The sequence below is a fragment of the Neoarius graeffei genome, chromosome 6 (genome assembly GCF_027579695.1).
Source record: "Neoarius graeffei isolate fNeoGra1 chromosome 6, fNeoGra1.pri, whole genome shotgun sequence".
In the NCBI taxonomy this organism is placed as follows: domain Eukaryota; kingdom Metazoa; phylum Chordata; class Actinopteri; order Siluriformes; family Ariidae; genus Neoarius; species Neoarius graeffei.
Genome location: NC_083574.1, coordinates 34,802,394 through 34,824,304, shown reverse-complemented (window position 1 = coordinate 34,824,304; position 21,911 = coordinate 34,802,394). Strand labels below are relative to the sequence as shown.

At 42.2% G+C, this 21,911-nt stretch overlaps 1 protein-coding gene across 1 annotated transcript; it reads right to left on the bottom strand.

Moving 5' to 3' along the window:
* Positions 1-3: 3 nt before the first annotated feature.
* Positions 4-21,518, bottom strand: LOC132887419 (ciliary microtubule associated protein 1B-like). The gene is made up of 6 exons (XM_060922894.1): positions 21,407-21,518; positions 3,059-3,262; positions 2,850-2,948; positions 2,645-2,766; positions 2,405-2,545; positions 4-96 (listed from the first exon to the last, which is right to left on the bottom strand). The coding sequence occupies exons 1-6, from the start codon at positions 21,516-21,518 to the stop codon at positions 4-6; spliced, it is 771 nt and encodes a 256-aa protein (XP_060778877.1).
* Between the last annotated feature and the right edge of the window lie 393 nt (positions 21,519-21,911).

Below are 21,911 nucleotides of genomic sequence, written 5' to 3'. Positions count from 1 at the left end.
TGGTTAATCATCCATGTCCATAACTGGTGGGGCAAGATATTCTGAATGATGGACACCAAAGGTGAAGCTGGGAGCGCTGGATCGTGTCAAGATCACCTACAGAACACACACACACACACATATATTTTAAGGATCATTTGAAATTGTCTAGTGTATGTGTGTTTGTTTGGGGGGGATATGTATTTATATCTTAGTGGAGACAAATGGCTTCACAGATAGAGGAATATCTGAAAGTTTTTACCTTGTGCGGACATTCAGTTGGTCCTCACAAGGAAAACTGCTTATTGTTAACAGAAACAGTTTTTTCTTCAAAAAAATCAGAGTTCTCTTTTTACAGACTACTGAAAGTGAAAGAAAAGAGAAAAATGGAGGTACACTGGTGCTTCAAAGTTTGTGAACCCTTTAGAATTTTCTGTATTTCTGCTTAAATATGACCTAAAATAACATCAGATTTTCGCACAAGTCCTAAAAGTAGATAAAGAGAACCCAGTTAAACAAATGAGACAAAAATATTATACTTGGTCATTTATTTACTGAGGAAAATGATCCAATATTACATATCTGTGAGTGGCAAAAGTATGTGAATCTTTGCTTTCAGTATCTGGTGTGACCCCCTTGTGCAGCAATAACTGCAACGAAATGTTTCCGGTAACTGTTGATCAGTCCTGCACACCAGCTTGGAGGAATTTTAGCCCATTCCTCCATACAGAACAGCTTCAACTCTGGGATGTTGGTGGGTTTCCTGACATGAACTGCTCACTTCAGGTCCTTCCACAACATTTCAATTGGAATAAGGTCAGGACTTTGACTTGGCCATTCCAAAACATTAGCTTTATTCTTCTTTAACCATTCTTTGGTAGAACGACTTGTGTGCTTAGGGTCATTGTCTTGCTGCATGACCCACCTTCTGTTGAGATTCAGTTCATGGACAGATGTCCTGACATTTTCCTTTAGAATTCGCTGGTATAATTCAGAATTCATTGTTCCATTAATGATGGCAAGCCGTCCTGGCCCAGATGCAGCAAAACAGGCCCAAACCATGATACTACCACCACCATGTTTCACAGATGAGATAAGATTCTTATGCTGGAATGCAGTGTTTTCCTTTCTCCAAAGATAATGCTTCTCATTTAAACCAGAAAGTTCTATTTTGGTCTCATCCTTCCACAAAACATTTTTCCAATAGCCTTCTGCCTTGTCCACATGATCTTTAGCAAACTCTAGACGAGCAGCAATGTTCTTTTTGGAGAGCAGTGGCTTTCTCCTTGCAACTCTGCCATGCACGGCATTGTTGTTCAGTGTTCTCCTGATGGTGGACTCATGAACATTAACATTAGCCAATGTGAGAGAGGCCTTCAGTTGCTTAGAAGTTACCCTGGGGTCCTTTATGAACTCGGCGACTATTAGATGCCTTGCTCTTGGAGTGATCTTTGTTGGTCAACCACTCCTGGGGAGGGTAACAATGGTCTTGAATTTCCTCCATTTGTACACAATCTGTCTGACTGTGGCTTGGTGGAGTCCAAACTCTTTAAAGATGGTTTTGTAACCTTTTCCAGCCTGATGAGCATCAACAACGCTTTTTCTGAGGTCCTCAGAAATCTCCTTTGTTCAGGCCATGATACACTTCCACAAACATGTGTTGTGAAGATCAGACTTTGATAGATCCCTGTTCTTTAAATAAAACAGGGTGCCCACTCACACCTGGTTGTCATCCAATTGATTGAAAACACCTGACTCTAATTTTACCTTCAAATTAACTGCTAATCCTAGAGGTTCACATACTTTTGCCTCTCACAGATATGTAATATTGGATCATTTTCCTCAATAAATAAATGACCAAGTATAATATGTTTGTCTCATTTGTTTAACTGGGTTCTCTTTATCTACTTTTAGGACTTGTGTGAAAATCTGATGATGTTTTAGGTCATATTTATACAGAAATATAGAAAATTCTAAAGGGTTCACAAACTTTCAAGCACCACTGTAGCTGGTTTGTGTTTTAAGCTGACTACAGCCTTCACAAATGTTCATAAAGGTTTATTCAGAAACGGCCTATTTGTTATTAGCTTTTTAAATTTTATTAAAAGGAATATTTTAGTTAATAGGCTATTTTACGCTTTATGTTTGTGGGTAATTATTATTGGTTATGAAGAAAATGGAAAAGTTTTTTTTAATTATTATTTAACAAAAGGAATACTTAAGTTGATAAAGAACTGGAAAATAAGCATTGCAATTTTTTGGCAATAAAAACTTATTTGCTTTGTTTAATTTTTTTTTTCAAAAATATTGTGGGGAAAATTGAATTAACCCAGAATCATGAATCACTCCATGCCCATAAGCTGTATTAATAATTATGTCAATAGAAAGTCATCAGAAAAGACAGTAAAATAAATCTGTGACGTACCTGCTCTGGATAGTGAGCTCCAGGCCCTGGCTTCTTGGTTTTATCACCAGGCAAGCTGTTGCGGCCGAGAATGCTGTACTGTGCGGATTTTGATCTGTAAATGTTTGTATCTACAACTTTGTAAGTCCCAGGACCTGGAGTCTAAGAAAAGCAGAGGAATTTATTATCATGAAAACAATAAGAGTGAAAATGTTGACCTCTTGCATTTCTTTTATTATGTGTTTTTCATGTGATTCTTACCTTCTTCAAATCTTCATAGAAGGTGCCTATTTTGCTGCGGCCAGTGAGGGAGATGTTTGGGGCAGATCTTTTACACACTGATACTGGCCCCACCACTGGGGGAAGCATGTACGCAGCAGGCCCTGAGTGGAGGAAAAACAGAATCAGTGCATGCTCGGTGATAATAAACTGCACCTGGTGTGTGATTCTGAGGTAGAGTGTGTACCTGGTGTTTGGACTTTGAACAATTTGGTCCTTGCAGACATTGAGTATGCAGGGGAAGAATGAAAGGTTTTCAACGCTGCTTTCTCGGGGCAATGAGTCCCTGCAAAAATTAAAACCAAATGGTCTCTTGGATATTTATTTTGAGACTTTTCTTTAAACTATATTCTATTGCTTGTAAGTGGTTATATGTGTGTGCACATGTGTTCCCACCTGGTCCTGGGGTCTGGAAGGGCTTTAGTTCTTTGGGTCGACCATAGAGCGAATACGCAGGGTTGCCATGACGTCCATTTCTCGTGATATTCGAGGGTATGAGGTAGGCAGGTCCAGGCGTGCAGCTTTCTCTGAATTGCAGATGCTGTATTCCAAAGCTATATGCAGGAGCTTTCCATTTCCGTGGGTCATGCTCATTTACACCTGATCAACAAAAAGTACATCTGGAAATAACTTGCAATCAACTCAGAAAAGGTACTTAAACTGTATAATTCCTTGTCACTGGGGTAGTACAATCAAGCATACACCTTTTGTCCCTTCAGTATATCCTACTACTACTACTCTTACTACTACTAATAATAATAATAGAAAGAAAGCACAACTTTATTCATCACACACTTGTGAAATTTCCTCTCTGCATTTAACCCATCTGAAGCAGTGAACACACACATGCACAAACACGTGAGCAATGAGCACGCACACATACCCAGAGCAGTGGGCAGCCATGCTAACAGCGCCCGGGGAGCAGTTGGGAGTTAGGTGCCTTGCTCAAGGGCACCGCAGCCCAAGGCCGTCCCATATTAACCTAACCGCATGTCTTTGGACTGTGGGGGAAACCGGAGCACCCGGAGGAAACCCACGCAGACACGGGGAGAACATGCAAACTCCACACAGAAAGGCCCCCGCTAGCCGCTGAGTTCGAACCCAGAACCTTGCTGTGAGGCGACCATGCTAACCACTACACCACCGTGCCATATTAATAATAATAATAATAATTTTATGCTAAAAATTGCCGTGGTTGTGATCCGTAACCTTCTGCTTAACTGTATCCTGCATCACCCAAATGAGCATATGTACTGGATTATGTTTTATTTTATACTATAATTATATTTATAAGTATTTGACTTCCAAAATTTACAGCATATTACTGGAAACATACAGTAAGGTACTGTAAAAAAAAACAAAAAACAGGAATTATCTGTAAAGGCATTACACTGCTTTACTCTGAATGTTTCAAAGTTCGTCACTTTAAAGTCATTTACTAGTAAATCTACTACTAGTAAATTCCTGTATGTTTACAGTAAATGTTTTACAGTAATTACAGTCTTTTGTTTTTCTTCTTTGTCTTTATTATGACTTTGCAAAAAAAGTGCTCATCATATTAAAATATTTACAATTAAATATAAAACAATAATAGGTAATATTAAATGCATAAATAATTTAAATAAAACATTAAAAATTTTGAAATTTTTATAAAGCTAACTTATATTGAAAAATGCCATCTCTTAAAAAAGCTAGACTTAAAATGTTCAGTATTAACATGTGGAAGTAGACTTCCCAGATTTCTAAGGCAGAAGGAATGGTGTTTAATCTCATCTCATCTCATCTCATCTCATTATCTCTAGCCGCTTTATCCTGTTCTACAGGGTTGCAGGCAAGCTGGAGCCTATCCCAGCTGACAATGGGCGAAAGGCGGGGTACACCCTGGACAAGACGCCAGGTCATCACAGGGCTGACACATAGACACAGACAACCATTCACACTCACATTCACACCTACGGTCAATTTAGAGTCACCAGTTAACCTAACCTGCATGTCTTTGGACTGTGGGGGAAACCGGAGCACCTGGAGGAAACCCACACGGACACGGGGAGAACATGCAAACTCCGCACAGAAGGGCCCTCGCCGGCCACGGGGCTCGAACCCGGACCTTCTTACTGTGAGGCGACAGCGCTAACCACTACACCACCGTGCTGCCCACGGTGTTTAATACAAGGTAAAATATGTAAAAGAAGATGTCAATGCTTACTTGAAATTCTATTGAAAAGAGAAAGATTTGATTTTTCTACCAGGTCAAAGATAGTAATTGGTTGGGAAATGTACTTGCGTTTGTAGCAGCGTGTAAGGAAATTCTGTACGTTAGTAAGTTCTGGAGGAGAAGCGGGATAGACAGATAAACCATTTTTAGTAATTTTTGGTAAAACTAGATAAAAACAGAAAGTCGATATCAGGTTGCTGGTAACCTTCCATACATAAGGATCTAAGGACGTATAGACACTTGTTTGCCTCTGTAAGTTTTCCTTTAATATGCTCATTAAATCTATTATTACTCTGAAAGGTTACTCCTAGTATTTTAAGCTTCTCTACTTGCTTTATGCTACTAACTGAATTCATGTCTACCTTAGTTTTCTTAAGGATAACTAGTTCATTACATTTATTAATATTGCAAGGTATGCAATTGTCCCTAGACCAATCAAAATATTATTCAACAACTTCCTTACATATCTGATCATTAGTATTAGTATCCTTGCTCTTGCATACCTTAACTTGGATGGTAGTATCGTCTGCATATTTAGCTATATGACTCAGTTCATTTTCAACAATATCAAGATCATTAATAAACAAATTAAAAAGATGCGGGCCACTTACACTTCTTTGAGTTGTTCCCTTATTAACATGATGCTACTGATAACCATTACCCTTAAAAATGGGCATTTGTGTTCGATCTTTAAGAAAATTCAAGTACCAGTTAATTATGTAAGGGTCCATATTGAGAGTCTTAAGTTTTTCACCTAATAAAGAATGTTTAACATTGCCAAAGGCCTTAGAAAAGTCCATTGCAAAAAGTCTAACACACGTGCATTCCTTGTCATCTAGAGCCTTTAATTAGTTATGCTGCATTTCAACCAGAGCATCTGTGCAGTTACAGCCATCTCTGTAAGTATACTGAGTCAAAGTAAGGTTTCCCTTGAACACCCTTTTGCTGAAGTGGTGATAGACAGTTTTTTCAAAACAGCGAGCAATAACGGGAGTGACATTTATGCAGACATCCCAAGTCTCCCGGAAGTTCCGGGAGTCTCCTGCGTATTGATAGCAGCGCCCACAAATTACAAACAATCCCATGGAATCTAGAGCAAGCGAGCAAGGTCATCCCGAACCTATCGACTAGATGCAAACTTGTGTACGTCACAATAGCAGGCCCACGCAGCCTGTGGAAGTGGTGGCAGTGTGGCACACTATTGAGTAGGGTAGGGTGCGGTTTGGGATGCAGCCAATTTCACAATGCGTATTTCTGGTTTAAAGAAAAAACAAAACAAGTGTACGCACGGAGCGGCACGGTGGTGTAGTGGTTAGCGCTGTCACGTCACAGCAAGAAGGTCCGGGTTCGAGCCCTGTGGATGGCGAGGGCCCTTCTGTGTGGAGTTTGCATGTTCTCCCCGTGTCCGCGTGGGTTTCCTCCGGGTGCTCCGGTTTCCCCCACAGTCCAAAGACATGCAGGTTAGGTTAACTGGTGACTCTAAATTGACCGTAGGTGTGAATGTGAGTGTGAATGGTTGTCTGTGTCTATGTGTCAGCCCTGTGATGACCTGGCGACTTGTCCAGGGTGTACCCCGCCTTTCGCCCGTAGTCAGCTGGGATAGGCTCCAGCTTGCCTGCGACCCTGTAGAAAAGGATAAAGCAGCTAGAGATAATGAGATGAGAAGTGTACGCGCGTGCACTTGGGTTCATATGTGTGTGCACGTGCTTGCAATGTGGCGGCAATGGCGTGTAAGGCACGTTTTCTCCCGCCTCTGCGTGCGCGGTTTGGCCAAAGTAGTGGAGAGGAGATGAGATGAACCGGCCACCATCTTCCGCACACTTCTCCCTCTAATTTATGGGGGGCGGGGTGTCCAGATTCAATCAGTAAGGAGCTTAATATATGGCGCATTGTAGTTATCATAGTTTATGGGTTGGGGGCAGCTAAGTCCCCAAGTCAGAGTGTCAGCTATGACTCAGAGTGAACTGAGTGAATTTAGATATTGTTCATCTCCAAAAGGCCACCCCAAAATCCACCAGAATGCAGGAAATCGCATCAACCAAATCCAAAATTTTCTGTGGGAGTACCCCCATACCCCCAGCAATGTATTTGTCCCCAAAAACAAACAAACAAACAAAAAATTTCCTGGGGGGCCCTCCCTGAAATGAATTCTGTCAGGTTGGGATGTCTGATTTATGCCACAAAAATCAGGATACTCAGTAGGTGTATCACTCTTTGGAAACGGGTTGATGTTAGATTCCTTCTATACTATGGGTCAGGTGTGTAACGACAATGACAAGTTCCAGACAGCAGGGATCACTGGGACAAGAGTAGTACAGTTGTCTCACCACACCCAGTAAGGGATGTCATCCGGGCCTGACACAGTTGTCTTGATCCTAGAGAGTGCCAGCAGCACATCATACTCGCTTAACTTGGGTGAAGGATGTGTCTCACAATCTATAGCCAGAAGTACTGGTTCACTGTAGTCCTCATCTTTACACAGATCTCCAAAGAAATTGTTCAACCCAATGAGAAATTCCTTGTCCAAGCATGACTTTGACTTGTGCTTCCTAAGAGTGATGTTGTCCACTGTGCGCCACCATTGCTGAGTACCTTGGGCTCCACCAACACCCCAATTTCTCTGGTTCTCTGCAATGATCCTCGATACTTTCAATGACAGTTGCTTAGCTTTGCCTACTTTACCAGAGTCAACAGCTCTCTTCTTTTTCTTCAAAAGATATTTCACAAGTGATGTGAGCCAACGTGTTGACATCATAATAGTCCTGATAGGGAAGCACTTATCCATCACTGAGCATAAGGTGTCATATAACAAATTAGTGGCAGAGTCGATGTCAGGAGCATGGATCACGAGTCCAGTCAATATTCTGAAGCAGTAATGCAAACTTAATTTTCAGATCCTCTCTATAATCCCCAAAACTGTATTTAGTTTGAATGGGCTTTAACTTATTCCCAGGAGGGAGGACCACACCCCCATGATCAGTCTTCATCAGGGCTTGGAAAGGAACTGGATGATTATAGAGTTCAGCTTTGTTTGTTACACAGTTATCCAGGATTGAGTTTCCATGTGTAGGGAAATCTACAAGAGCAATAAGACCAGATACGGTAGACAGTAAGTCCAGGTTTAGTTTATTCCAAGCTCCACCACACAGTACAACCCCGTCTGGATGCGAGTCAAGAAAAATATTGCATCGTTCCGTTAGGGTGTTGATGAGATCACTTTTATCATAATTGAACTGTGGAGGATGGTATAGTCTAATAACAAGCATTTGATGTCCTGAAGGTAGTGATAATTGCACACTTAGCATCTCAAAAGACCTGTTCTGATATATATCAAGTACTTTGAGATTATCCTTCACATATACCGCAATCCCTCCTTTTTTCCGATTGTCATTTCCTACCCAATCCCTGTCCCTCCTAAAGATGTTGTATCCTTCAATGCCAACAGCAGAATCTGGTATTAGTCTATTCAAATGTGTCTCCGAAATCACACCTGCAATATCAAGACCGGAAGACCACAGTTCGCAGTATGTAAATCCAACAGTTGATTCCGAGAGTAGGAAATCACTGATGTGCATAGGGTGGTTTTCTGTAGTATGCAAATTTGCCATTGGTTCTAACTGCAGAAATGAATAAGGTCCAGGATTTTGAGATATTTTGATAGACAGTAATATCCAGAGGAGGCTCATGTCCCAGGATAGCCAGACTTGTATTTCCATGCTTGGTAGTCTTGCTTAGAGCTCGTCCTGTCTGATGAAATCCAATATTTGCCATTATCCTGAGCACAGTTCCACATTGACCAAAAATTATTTCAGTAAAATACTCTGTAGAAGGTCCCCAAAGTCCCTGATGCCCATTTCCTTTTGTAAAAATAAAGTTTAAAATACAACCCCGATTCCAAAAAAGTCGGGATGCTGTGTAAAACATAAATAAATAAAAATATATGAAGATTTGCAAATCATGCAAACCCTATATTTCATTGAAAATAGTACAAAGACAACATATCAAATGTTGAAACGGAGAAATGTTATTGTTTTTTGAAAAATATATGCTGATTTTGAATTTAATGTCAGGAACATGTTTCAAAAAAGTTGGGACGGGGCAACAAAAGTCTGGAAAAGTTGCATAATGCTAAAAAAAATAATCTGGTTAATTGTCAACAGGTCAGTAACATGACTGGGTATAAAAAGAGCATCCCAGAGAGGCGGAGTCTCTCAGAAGTAAAGATGGGGAGGGGTTCACTGCTCTGTGAAAGACTGCATGGGCAAACAGTGCAGCAATTTAAGAATAACATTCCTCAATGTAAAACGGCAAAGAATTTGGGGATCTCATCATCTATGGTACATAATATCATTAAAACGGTTCAGAGAACCTGGAGAAATCTCTGTATGCAAGAGACAAGGCTGAAAACTGACATTGGATGCCTGTGATCTTCAGGCCCTCAGGCGACACTGCATTAAAAGCAGACACGTGTCTGTAGTGGAAATCACTGTATGGGCTCAGGAACACTTCAGAAAACCATCATCTATGAAAACAGTTCATTACTGCATCCACAAATGCAAGTTAAAATCAGATATAAACAATATCCAGACACACCCCACCTTCTCTGGGCCTGAGCTCTTTTACGATGGACTGAAGTGAAGTGGAAAATTGTCCCGAGGTCTGACGAATCAAAATTAAAAATTCTTTTTAGAAGTCATGGACACCACGTCCTCCAGGCTAAAGAGGAGAGGGACCATCCGGTTTGTTATCAGTGCACAGTTCAAAAGCCAACATCTGTGATGGTATAAGGATGCATTAGTGCACATGACATGGGTAGCTTGTAAATCTGGGAAGGCATCATTAATGCTGAATGATATATACATGTTTTAGATCAATATGCTGCCATCCAGACAAAATCTTTTTCAGGGAAGGCCTTCCTTCTTTCAGCAAGACAATGCCAAACCGCTTTCTGCACATATTAAAACTGCATGTCTCTGTAGTAAAGGAGTCAATGGGCTAAACTGGCCTGCCTGCAGTCCAGACCTGTCTCCCATTTAAAACATTTGGTGCATTATGAAGCGCAAAATACGACAAAGGAGACCCTGAACTGTTGAGCAACTGAAATTGTATATCAGGCAAGAATGGGACAACATTTCTCTTTCAAAACTACAGCAAGTGGTCTCATCAGTTCCCAAACATTTACAGAATGTTGTTAAAAGTAGAGGTGATGCAACACAGTGGTAAACCTGCCCCTGTCCCAACTTTTTTGAAATGTGTTGCTGACATCAAATTCATAATGAGCATACATTTTTCAACAAACAATAAAATTTCTCAGTTTCAACATTTGATATGTTGTCTTTGTACTATTTTCAATGAAATATGGGGTTTCCATGATTTGCAAATTATCGCATTCTGTTTTTATTTACAGTTTCCACAGCATCCCAACCTTTTTGGAATTGGGGTTGTATATGCAAGTTGTATAATTGCTAGATTGTACCTTTACGGGGCTATTAAAAGATAATATAAGTAAAAATCCTAAGAGCAATGAAAACAGCAGAACAGCCATGACACTGGATCGGCCCAACGGCTCCCTCCACAGTGCCACCTGCAGTTCCGGAGCTCCCTGCAGTGTGCAGTTGCAGTCTAGATCAAATATGTATCAAACAGTCCAAATATGTACCTTATATGTTTTTTAAAGGTACACTATATCCACCTTTTCAGGTGAAATATACAAAGGAGAGTCAAATGAAAATATTATTTGTGTTATAAAATGTATTGTGCTCAATGGTCCAGAAATGTATTTCATTTTTTGAAAAAAAAAGTACTGTTTGTTTAATTGGTTTACAGTCATTTAGCACAAAAGTCTTTTCACACAAGTCATTTAGCACAAATTTAAAGTCCTACCTAAAACAATTGGATAGATGGCAAATATTTTCACTTTTGCAATCCTATTGCTCCCTTTCAAATGAGTACTCAGTTAAGGAATTTTAAAAGAAAGCTGTGATCCATCTGATTACTATAAAAGCAGAGGTTCACACAACTATAGATAATTCAGTCACTAGATTATACACAGAGAGAGTTTGAGGTTACATACAATCTTCACAAATTATGTCTTGTGCTGTCTGCAAGTTGCCTGTTTTGGAACGCCAAGAACCATGGTTTCTTAGAGGGGAACATATTTGTTGTTGTTGGCACCATAAGAAATATGTAAACATAGGACAAGTTGAGGTGCCATCATCCCCCATCTTCCGCATTACTGTCTCACCACCTGTTGCACAGAGCATGCAGATGGATAACATAAATGTCTGTTTTGCTCTTTCCACTTTTAAAAATATACTCCTTACATGTTTGTATCTATCAGCTCTTGTTTTTGTAGATAAAGATGACGACGATAGAAGTAAAAACGATCATTGCATGAAAAGTGATTCGGCTGAAGACAGTTTTGAAGGTTGGTAATCCTTAGGGGGTTTTTTTTGTTTGTTTGTTTTTTTGTTTTTTTTTTACAAAAGATTTAAGGCAATTCCTTTTCACGTCCCAATCTCATGCGAGCTATTCACTTGCCAAATATATATTCACATTTAATTAAATTCGCTGCCCTGCCCCAGGTACCTCGAGAAAGATTTGCTCTTAAAAGTGTCAACAGCATTCACACTGTTAATTGTGTGTTAAATCGTTATCTCATGCTGTGCTATGACTAGTGCATTATGAAAGAACATTTTGGGACCAAAATGTCACCGTTTTGATTCCCTGGACCAGCAGGAATGGCTGAAGTGCCCTTGAGAAAGGCACCTAACCCCCAACTGCTCCGCAGGGTGCCGTGGGGATGTTGTATGTTGCTCTGGATAAGAGTGTCTGCTAAATACCATTAATTTAATGTAATGTAATATCTGTCTATCAGCACAGCTCTGAGCTGGACACTCATTTGTCCTCCTTTTGAGATCAACTCTGTATTACACTTTATCTCATGGTATGTAATAAATAAGTGAACGAATTAATGAATTAATGAATAAATGGGCCTGAACAAAAATGAAACGAGTAATAGTATTAATACTGTCAGGGTGCAGGCACTTACAGATGCAAACGCAGGGGAGAGCGGATGTGTTGCAAACTGTAAACAAAGCCAAATTGGGAAACTGGAGACATAGTCAGGGACGGGCAAGGGTCAGTCAATTGGCAAACAAAATATCAGAGATCAGGCAAGAGAACGAAGACAGAAATAAACATAAGCAGAGTTCAATAACAGGAAGTCAGGCAGATAGTCAAACGGCTCGGTAAAGTCAGGCATGGGGACGCAGAACGATACTTCACAAAGTCAGAGTGTGAGAGTTGAGCTTATATAGGGAAGGTGATTGCTGGTAAATTAGAGACAGGTATTGAGGTTAGAATTATGGTGATGAGGGGTGCTGTGGCGCATGGTCCACAGCGGCCATGTTTGGAGGCTGCTCCAAACTCAGGTTTTCAATGCTGTTACTGACAAATACATAGGTTTTGTCTAATTATACACGCCATAAAGACTTTTGATTTAATAAATCTTCAGATGAAGGTGTCAAATAAATAATTGAAATTCCATTGACCAATAGCAGAATGTAACAAGAATGCACTGGAAAGGGGTTAACTGAGTAGCAGAGTGTTTTAGTGAGTTCTGTGCATATTTGGCCCAGGGGAGGAATCATGCTCAGTCTTTATGATTCCTCATGCATAAGATCCAAAGTAAGCAACCCACCTCTTGGTTTGTGCGCTCCACCTGGACATTGGATTGAGGGTGATATCCTGAAGTGAGAAATTACTGATACTTCTAGCCTGTCCATGAATTTGGACCACAGTCTGGAGATGAACTGGGGACCCTGGTCACTAACAATGTCTTCAGGAATATCATAATAGCAGAAAATGTGATTGAACAACAGTTTCAAATGCTGTGGGTAGGCCAGGTAACAGGATGAGCTTGAGTGCCTTGGAGAACCGGTCTATGATCACCAGGATGACTGTATTGCCTTGGGATTGAGGTAGGTCAGTGAGAAAGTCAATGGCGATATGTGACCAGGGTCGTTGGGGTACCAGTAGAGGACAGAGTTTACTGGCAGGTGGAGCTCGAGGTACCTTGGCTTGGGCACAGGTGGAGCACAAGGAGACAAAGTGGTTGATATCAGAGACCATGTTCTCCCACCAATACTTGCTCCTCAGAAGCTGGTAAGTGTGATGGCTACTGGGATGCCCTGTAGCTGGAGAGGAGTGAGCCCATGTGATGAGTTTGCCTCTGAGTTTTGGTGGCACATGCATGAGTCTGAGAGGACAGTTCTCAGGTGGGTTAGCTGGTTGAGATTGCCTGATATCTTTGTCAATGTCCCAAGTGATAGCTTGTACAAAACAGGCTGGTGGAAGAATGGGAGTGGGGTCGGATGTGTGAGTTGACGTGTTATGGATTCTGGAGAGGGCATCAGCCTTAGTATTTCTGAAGCCAGGGTGGTAGGATATTGTGAACTGGAATCGGGTGAAGAATAAGGCCCATCTGGCTTGGCAGGGATTCAGACATTTAGCTGTCTTTAGGTACTCCAAGTTCTTGTGGTCAAGAAGAAAAGAAGAAACCTTTATTCGTCACATGCACACTTCAAGCACAGTGAAATTCATCCTCTGCATTTAACCCATCTGAAGCAGTGAACACACGCACAGCAGTGGGCAGCCACACCAGAGCGCCCGGGGAGCAGTCAGGGGTCAGGTACCTTGCTCAAGGGCACCTCAGCCCAAGGCCGCCCTACATCAACCTAACTGCATGTCTTTGGATTATGGGGGAAACCAGAGCACCCGGAGGAAACCCACACAGAAACGGGGAGAACATGCAAACTCCCACAGAAAGGCCCTTGCTGGCCACTGGGTTTGAACCCAGAACCTTCTTGCTGTGAGGCGACCATGCTAACCACTACACCACCATGCCACCGGTGCGAGGATGGTGAACGGGTGTGCAGTGCTTTCCAACCAGTGCCTCCATTCCTCTCACATCAGTTTAATGGCCAGGAGTTCTCAGTTTCCAGTGTCATAATTTCGTTTGGTTGGGGTGAGCTTCTTGGAGTAGAGGGCAACGGGATGTAGCTTGGGCTTTTCCCCAAGACACCGAGAGAGAACCGCTCTGACTCCAGTCTCAGAGGCATCTACCTCCACAACGAACAGTTTCGTAAGGTCTAGATGTTGCAAGACAGGGGCCATAGTTAAGGTGGACTTGAGCCAGTTGAATGCATCTTCAGCTGCTGGATTCCACTGGAGGCAGCATGGTCTATTTTTACACAGGGTTGTGAAAGGAGCGGCAATTGTGCTGAACCCACTTATGAAGTGTCGCTAAAAGTTTGCAAACCTCAAGAAACGTAGCTCTTTCCTTGATGTGGGATTGGGCCATGACGTGACCACTGAGACTTTGCCCTGATCCATGCTCACACCCTCTGAGCTGATGATATAGCCAAGAAATGAGATTTGGTTGATGTGGAACTCACATTTTTTGGCTTTGACATACAGATGATTCTTGAGCAAACAGGAGAGCACTGACCTGACATGTTCATGATGGGTGTCCTCATCTTGGGAGTACATCAAGATGTCATCAATGTAAGCGATTACGAACCTCCCCAGCATGTCCCTGAGCATGTCGTTAATGAGGCACTGGAAGACACTTGGTGCACAAGAAAGGCCATAAAGCATGACCAAATATTTGAAGTGACCGACAGTGGTGCTAAATGCCATCTTCCATTTGTCACCCTCTCGAATCTTGACCAGGTTATATGCACTACAGAGGTCTAGTTTGGAGAAGATCTTGGCTGTTCTTAACTGTTCCAGAGCTGAAGGCACCAATGGAAGCAGATAGGGGTATTTGACAGTGATCTAACTGAGGCCTCGATAATCAATACATGGGTGGAGACCTCCCCCTTTCTTCTCAACAAAGAAGAAGCCGTCTGAAGCTGGAAATGTTGACAGTCTAATATACCCTTGTTTCAATGCCTCTTGAACATACTCTTCCACAGTCAGCTTGTTCAGTTATGGACAGTGGGTAGGTATGGTTGCGAGGAAGAGTTGTACCTGGGAGGAGGTATATGGTGCAGTCGTAGGGATGATGAGGCAGGCCACTGGCTTTATCCTTGCTGAACACTTCTTTGAGATCTAGGTAGCATGAAGGAACATTGTCTAGTGAATCGGGCAGAGGGCTCACCACAGAGGTGGAAGAGAGCGCAAGCTGGGGGAGTTTGAGGTAGTTCTGGAAACAAGATGGGGACCTTTGGAAGATTTATTTTTGTTACCAAGATATTAAAGGATCGTGAAGCTGAAGCCACAGGAATTACAAAATAAGGTCATGATGGGCAGTATGGGTGACAAACAGGGAAATGAGCTCAAAGTGGATTGCCCCCACCTGAATTTCAAGGGGTGACATGTGCACAGTAACAAGCCTGTCACCGATGGGACCCCTGTCGATGGCTTTTAATTTGAGTGGTCTTGTGGAAGCTTGGGTTCACCCCCAAGCTTCCACACAGAACTAGCCCACTGTAAAGCCTTGCCTGAAAGGAGATTTATTAAATTGAGCAATCTTCTGTTCTTCTGTGCCTCCTGTGAGAGCGGAGAAATACAGGGAGCTTTGGAGCAGGAATCCCTTGCAGTTAAACACTTCACCCAAATACTTTTCAGGTTGTGGAATCATCTGAGAAGCACCAGCAGAAGATGAGGGGCATGTGAGGATAGCCTGTGACATGACAGCAGAGAGTTGCAACATCCTGGTGTTGAGATCACTGATCATCTGCTGGTTGTGGGGGGGGGGGGCTGCCAAGCCGTAGCCATAGTAACCATCTTCCCCCTTTCACTGTACTGCATTGAACACACCAATCCCTGTACTTGATGCCATGTTCTATCTCCACCCATTCTTCTGACTCCCTGTAATGGTATTGGATACAGAGATGATACCGGATACCAAATACAGTGACGTCACGACTGTGCTTTAAACCCGCAGTGAAATCTAAATTCCTTCTCTCTGGTGGTGGGTTTTCACGCATGAAAGAGATGCCATTGCATTGGTGCTACAGAAGAACAAAGAACAAAGAACGAGCTATTGATACCGGACCTTTAGCCAAAGTTCAATGTATTTAATCTTCGCATAGTTGTAATAATAACTGAACCAGTTAGTTACTGCAGCCCACGCAGTATTTTTAAAGAGGAAAGGTGACCGGATCCCTTTTCCCTTTCTCAGCATCAACGAACTACAAACAAGATTCCTTCCAGATCATCGGACGACCAACGGGACACCGAAGATCTTCAGCTGACGAGCTGTAAAAGCAAAAGGAATAGAACTGTTTTCTCCCTGGATCTGTGCTCCATGCTGTCTTCAGATAACAGACAGCGCACTTTCAGTCACCAAGCAAGAGCCATCTCAAGTAAGGCTGGCATCTGGGCAATTGTTAGTCTTACTTGTGGCTAGTTAATGTGAAGAGTGTTGTTTATTTGAATTCATTAATGGTTTAAATGTACGCATTTTGATTCACATGAAAGTCGGTCTTAGACTGGGTGTTGTTTGATTTACTTTGTTTACTATCTGTATTTAGTTAGATCGTGCATGCGTTTTCTCTCTCTCTCTCTCTCTCTCTCTCTCTCACACACACACTCTTTTTAACTCCCTCCGTCGCACTACACTCCTCAACATTGGGATTTCAGGAGTAGCTAAGGATTGAGTAGAAGTTGGGTTTAAGGCCTAACCGAGACTAGTTTTTAAACTATAGATCCTTTGTCTCTGTCTCCCTCATGTGCTTTCCCTATTGCCCATCCCCCTTCAGGCGAGGCCTAGCACAAGGCTCACACATTCCATTCACATACTCACACACACACACACACACACACTCTTACACACACACTCTCACACACACACCTACTCATACACACACTCTCACACAGACACACATAAATACGTGATTTTCCTCTCACATTTTAACATCCACTCACCCCTACACTGTAACACTTGCATAGAGCTTATTACTTCTGATCACCATTAGTGCCTTAGTTATCATCATATACACTACTGATTCTTATTTGTATACATTGTATCACCATTTATATTGAATTATTCCTTGGCTGCTATTGTTGCTATATCTGATCAGTATTAGTTTGCTAATTAATTCATGTCAGCTATTTCAATAAATGGTATCTTTGGAGTAAACTGTCTCATCTCATCTCATTATCTCTAGCCGCTTTATCCTGTTCTACAGGGTTGCAGGCAAACTGGAGCCTAGCCCAGCTGACTACGGGCGAAAGGCGGGGTACACCCTGGACAAGTCGCCAGGTCATCACAGGGCTAACACATAGACACAGACAACCATTCACACTCGCACCTATGGTCAATTTAGAGTCACCAGTTAACCTAACCTGCATGTCTTTGGACTGTGGGGGAAACCGGAGCACCCGGAGGAAACCCACATGGACACGGGGAGAACATGCAAACTCCGCACAGAAAGGCCCTTGCCGGCCACGGGGCTCGAACCTGGACCTTCTTGCTGTGAGGCGACAGCACTAACCACTACACCACCATGCCGCCGGGAGTAAACTGTGTCCTGTCTATTACTACAACATTCACTGAGTGCCAACCTCTGCCAAACAAGTATTCTAATTGCCTTCACCGATTTGGTTGTTATATGAATGTTAAAGATCTAGAGTAAACGTATTACATTAGAGCTACAATACTCACTAAACTAAAGCAACATCACCACTAAGTTATTCCATTGATTTTAATAGTTTAGCTATAAACTATTAGACACTTGAATAAATGATTAATGAATTTATGAGACTGATCCCTTTTTACATGAGACTGATTTGATAAGCCTATTGCACCTACATGGTCTTATCCTAACAGACACCCCTGAGTGTTAATCGCAGTTTGCTTGGCTTCCTCTGCTGCATCCATTGATGGCAAAGTATCCTGTCAGGGTGCAGGCACTTTTGAATGCAAATGCAGGGGAGAGTGGGTGCGTCACAAACTGTAAACAAAGCCAAATCGGGAAACTGGAGATGTAGTCAGGGACGGGCAAGGGTCAGTCGATTGGTGAACAGAATATCAGAAATCAGGCAAAAGAACAAAATCAGAAATAAACGTAAACAGAGTTCAGTAACAGGAAGTCAGGCAGATAGTCAAACAGCTCGGTAAAGTCAGGCATGGGGACACAGAACGATACTTCGCAAAGTCAGAGTGTGAGAGCTGAGCTTATATAGGGAAGGTGATTACCAGTAAATTAGAGACAGGTGTTGAGGTTAGAATTCTTATGACGAGGGGCACTGTTGTGCTTGGGAAGTGTAGTCTTGAGCTGCCATGTTTGGAGGCTGTTCCGAACTCAGGTTTTCAGCGCTGTTACTGGCAAATACAAAGGTTTTGTCTAATTATACACTCCATAAAGACTTTTGATTTAATAAATCTTCAGATGAAGGTGTCAAATAAATAATTGAAATTTCATTGACCAAAAGCAGAACATAACAAAATTAGCCATGTGGCTTGAGGTCATGTCACACCAAATCAGAGATGGTTTAGCCAGCTACAGACCCAGTTTTGCGGAGATCATCAATTCATCATAAAAAGCAGAAAGGATGACTTGCTGTATGTTGTGTCAGTGCAATGTGGATGTAACCAGCAAAGGGAAAGGCAGAATTGACTGACATGCTGCAGAGACAAGCACAAAGACAACAGTCAGAATGCAGATGGATCTTCACTTTTATCATTTTTCCATGAAGCTTCATCGCCTAAAGATTACAAAATCTCCACTGCAGAGCTTTGTAATAGGGTAGTCACACTAGAGGCGGAATGAGCCGGAATGCTGTCGGAATGAAAATTCTTCGTATATTCTGGGATATTCTAAGTGCATTCTAAAAATTCTGACTGCATTCTGAGTGCATTCCAAACATTCGGGCCCATTCTTGTGGCCGGCAAGAACGTTTTGCTCATGCTCAAAACATTCAAGGTGCATTTGCAGAGGAGAAATATCGAACGGCATTCAAAGTGTATTCCTACTGTGTTCCAACTACATTTGAACTGCATTTGAAAGCTAATACACCCGGAATGTGCAAGAATCATTCGAGGCAGGTTTGAAGCGCATTCTAAAGCCTCTGTCACACTTATTCGGAATTAGCAGGAATCAAGCAGAACCAGCCAGAATGAAAATTTTTTCAAAATTCATGCCACATTCAGGTGGGAATTTCAAACTGACCAACATTCTTACAGCTTTGTAAGAATGCCATTCGAATACTTAGAATGCACTTTGAACCTGCCTCAAATGATTCTTGCACATTCCAGGTGTATTAACTTTCGAATGCAGTTCAAATGTAGTTGGAACACAGTAGGAATACCTAGAATGCTGTTAGAATGCAGTAAGAATATTAAGAATGCACTTCGAATGCCGTACGAGTGCGGTTCGATTGCTGCCCGAATACCACCCAAAGTCGGGTTGGAAGGTGCCTCGAATGCTGTACGAATTCACCTCAAATGCAGTCAGAACGCTCCCGGAATAGCCGCCGAATATGTTTTGAACGTCTAAGAATTCAAAGACAATGCAGCTCGAATACTTAGAATGTACTTCGAATGTGCTTAGAATGTAACACGAATGTCCTGAGTGTACCAAGAATGCCACTGGAATGGTCCCCGATAGGGTATAAAACGCTGCCAAATCTAGCATTTTCATCAGTCTCAGCCCAGACACCATAGAGTATGGACCCCCTGGACCATGTTGCTTTGCTCCAGATTGCTGTCCTCCAGCAAGACCTGCTTGAAAGAGATGTGGAGGAGGTTAGGAGAAGAAACATTAGGAGGAGAAAACCCAGAAGGTATCAGACCCGACCATGGCCGCGGCCAGTGGTGGAGTTCTTGACTTTGGCTCCCTTCTTCCTTGGCGGCATGACGTGAGAAACTTGGGAAGCGTTTTTAAAACAATGGACAAAAGGTTGATGTTGAGCAGGCAATGACTCAATGCAGACTGAAGTTCCAGTGGCAGCTAGCCAGGTTTTTATGCGATTCGGTGGTGTTCTGAATCACGTCCGGACTCATTCGAGGGCCAATTGGGACATTCCGACTGCATTCGAGATGTATTCGAGCGGCAATCAAAATATTCAGATGGCATTCTAAGTACATTCCAGCTGAACTATTTTAATATCGAAATAGATTCCGGCAGCAATCGAGATGCACTCGAGGTGCATTCCGGCTCATTCGAGGCACATTTGGGACATTCTGGCAGGATTTGAAGTGGCATGCCATTTCAATTTTTCCCTCGAATGCGATCAGAATGTTTCGAATGCCATAAGAATATTTAGAATGCAGTTAGAAAGTAGTTAGAATACACTTCAAATGCTGTTCGATATTTCTCCTCTTCGAATACACCTTGAATGTTTTGAGCATGAGCAAAACATTCAAGCCTGCCACAAGAATGGGCCCGAATGTTTGGAATGCAGTCAGAATTTTTAGAATGCACTTCGAATATCCCGGAATATACGAATAATTTTCATTCCGACGGCATTCTGGCTCATTCCGCCTCTAGTGTGACTACCCTATAAGTATTCCAATGGCATTCTTACTGTACAAAGCTGTAAGAATGTTGGTCAGTTTGAAATTCCTGCCCGAATGTGGCACGAATTTTGAAAAATTTTTCATTATGGCTGGTTCTGCTTGTTTCCTGCTAATTCCGAATAAGTGTGACGGGGGCCTAAAGTTTATTGAGAGATAAGCTGACCAAGAGATCGACACCGACTCATTCACTGCAAAAGGGGTGACAGGAAAGGCCAAAAGTATCAAAAATAAACATCATTCATGGTAAGTGCACCAGAGGCTCATTATGTGTCACTGGTTTGGGATTATTTTTCCATTTTTGTCTTGCATCATTGCACCGTCCATAAAAAAATTCATCAATTATCTTTAAACATGATCAGAAGGTATTTAAAATAAAGATTAAATGTTCTTAGAGCAGCACGGTGGTGTAGTGGTTAGCGCTGTCACCTCACAGCAAGAAGGTTCTGGGATCGAGCCCCATGGCCGGCGAGGGCCTTTCTGTGTGGAGTTTGCATGTTCTCCCCGTGTCCGCATGGGTTTCCTCCGAGTGCTCCGGTTTCCACCACAGTCCAAAGACATGCAGGTTAGGTTAACTGGTGACTCTAAATTGACCGTAGGTGTGAATGTGACTGTGAATGGTTGTCTGTGTCTATGTGTCAGCCCTGTGATGACCTGGCAACTTGTCCAGGGTGTACCCCGCCTTTCACCCGTAGTCAGCTGGGATAGGCTCCAGCTTGCCTGCGACCCTGTAGAACAGGATAAAGCGGCTAGAGATAATGAGATGAGATGAGATGTTCTTAGAACTTGTGCAAAAGGACTTTAGATTTATGCAAAAAGACTTTTGTGCTAAATGACCAGATACTATCTAATTTATGTCACACTTTTAAGGTTTTCATTTGACTCACACTCGTATCTGTCAAAGGTAAAGGCTGTATGTTTCTTTCCGAGAGTGTACAAGCTGCCAGGAAGTCCAGTAGCCAGGGGCATTTGTTTTGGGTTTGATTGCTCGGTTGTTTACCTGTAACCACTGGGAGGGCATACTTGGGCCCGGGACTGCTGTACATCGCAGCAATTGGACCTTTTGCCCTGTGAGGCCTCCAGGAACCAACCCACACATCACGATTGCTCATAACTCACTCTGCAGAAGACCAACAAATCAGACAGACATTCCAAAATAAGGATTCTCCTCAATTAACACTTTTATCAGAATAAGAATATTTCACTCATCCTGGGTTAAGAACAAATGTGAAGGTGAGTTCCTATCCTATCCTAACATTCAGCTTGAAAAGACAAGAAACAGCAAGGAGCTCTTGAAGGCAACATTATCAGAGCAACAAGGATTGTGACGTACACGAGGAAGCAGTAATAACATTTACGGTTATTCTTATCTGAATTAATTTGTAGAACTGAAATGTAACACAAGTTATATTACATCTTAACTTTAAAGTCGTCGAAATATCCTCTAAACACAACCAACCCAAGTAATTATATTACATTTAGAATCTCTTTAGACTACAGATTTT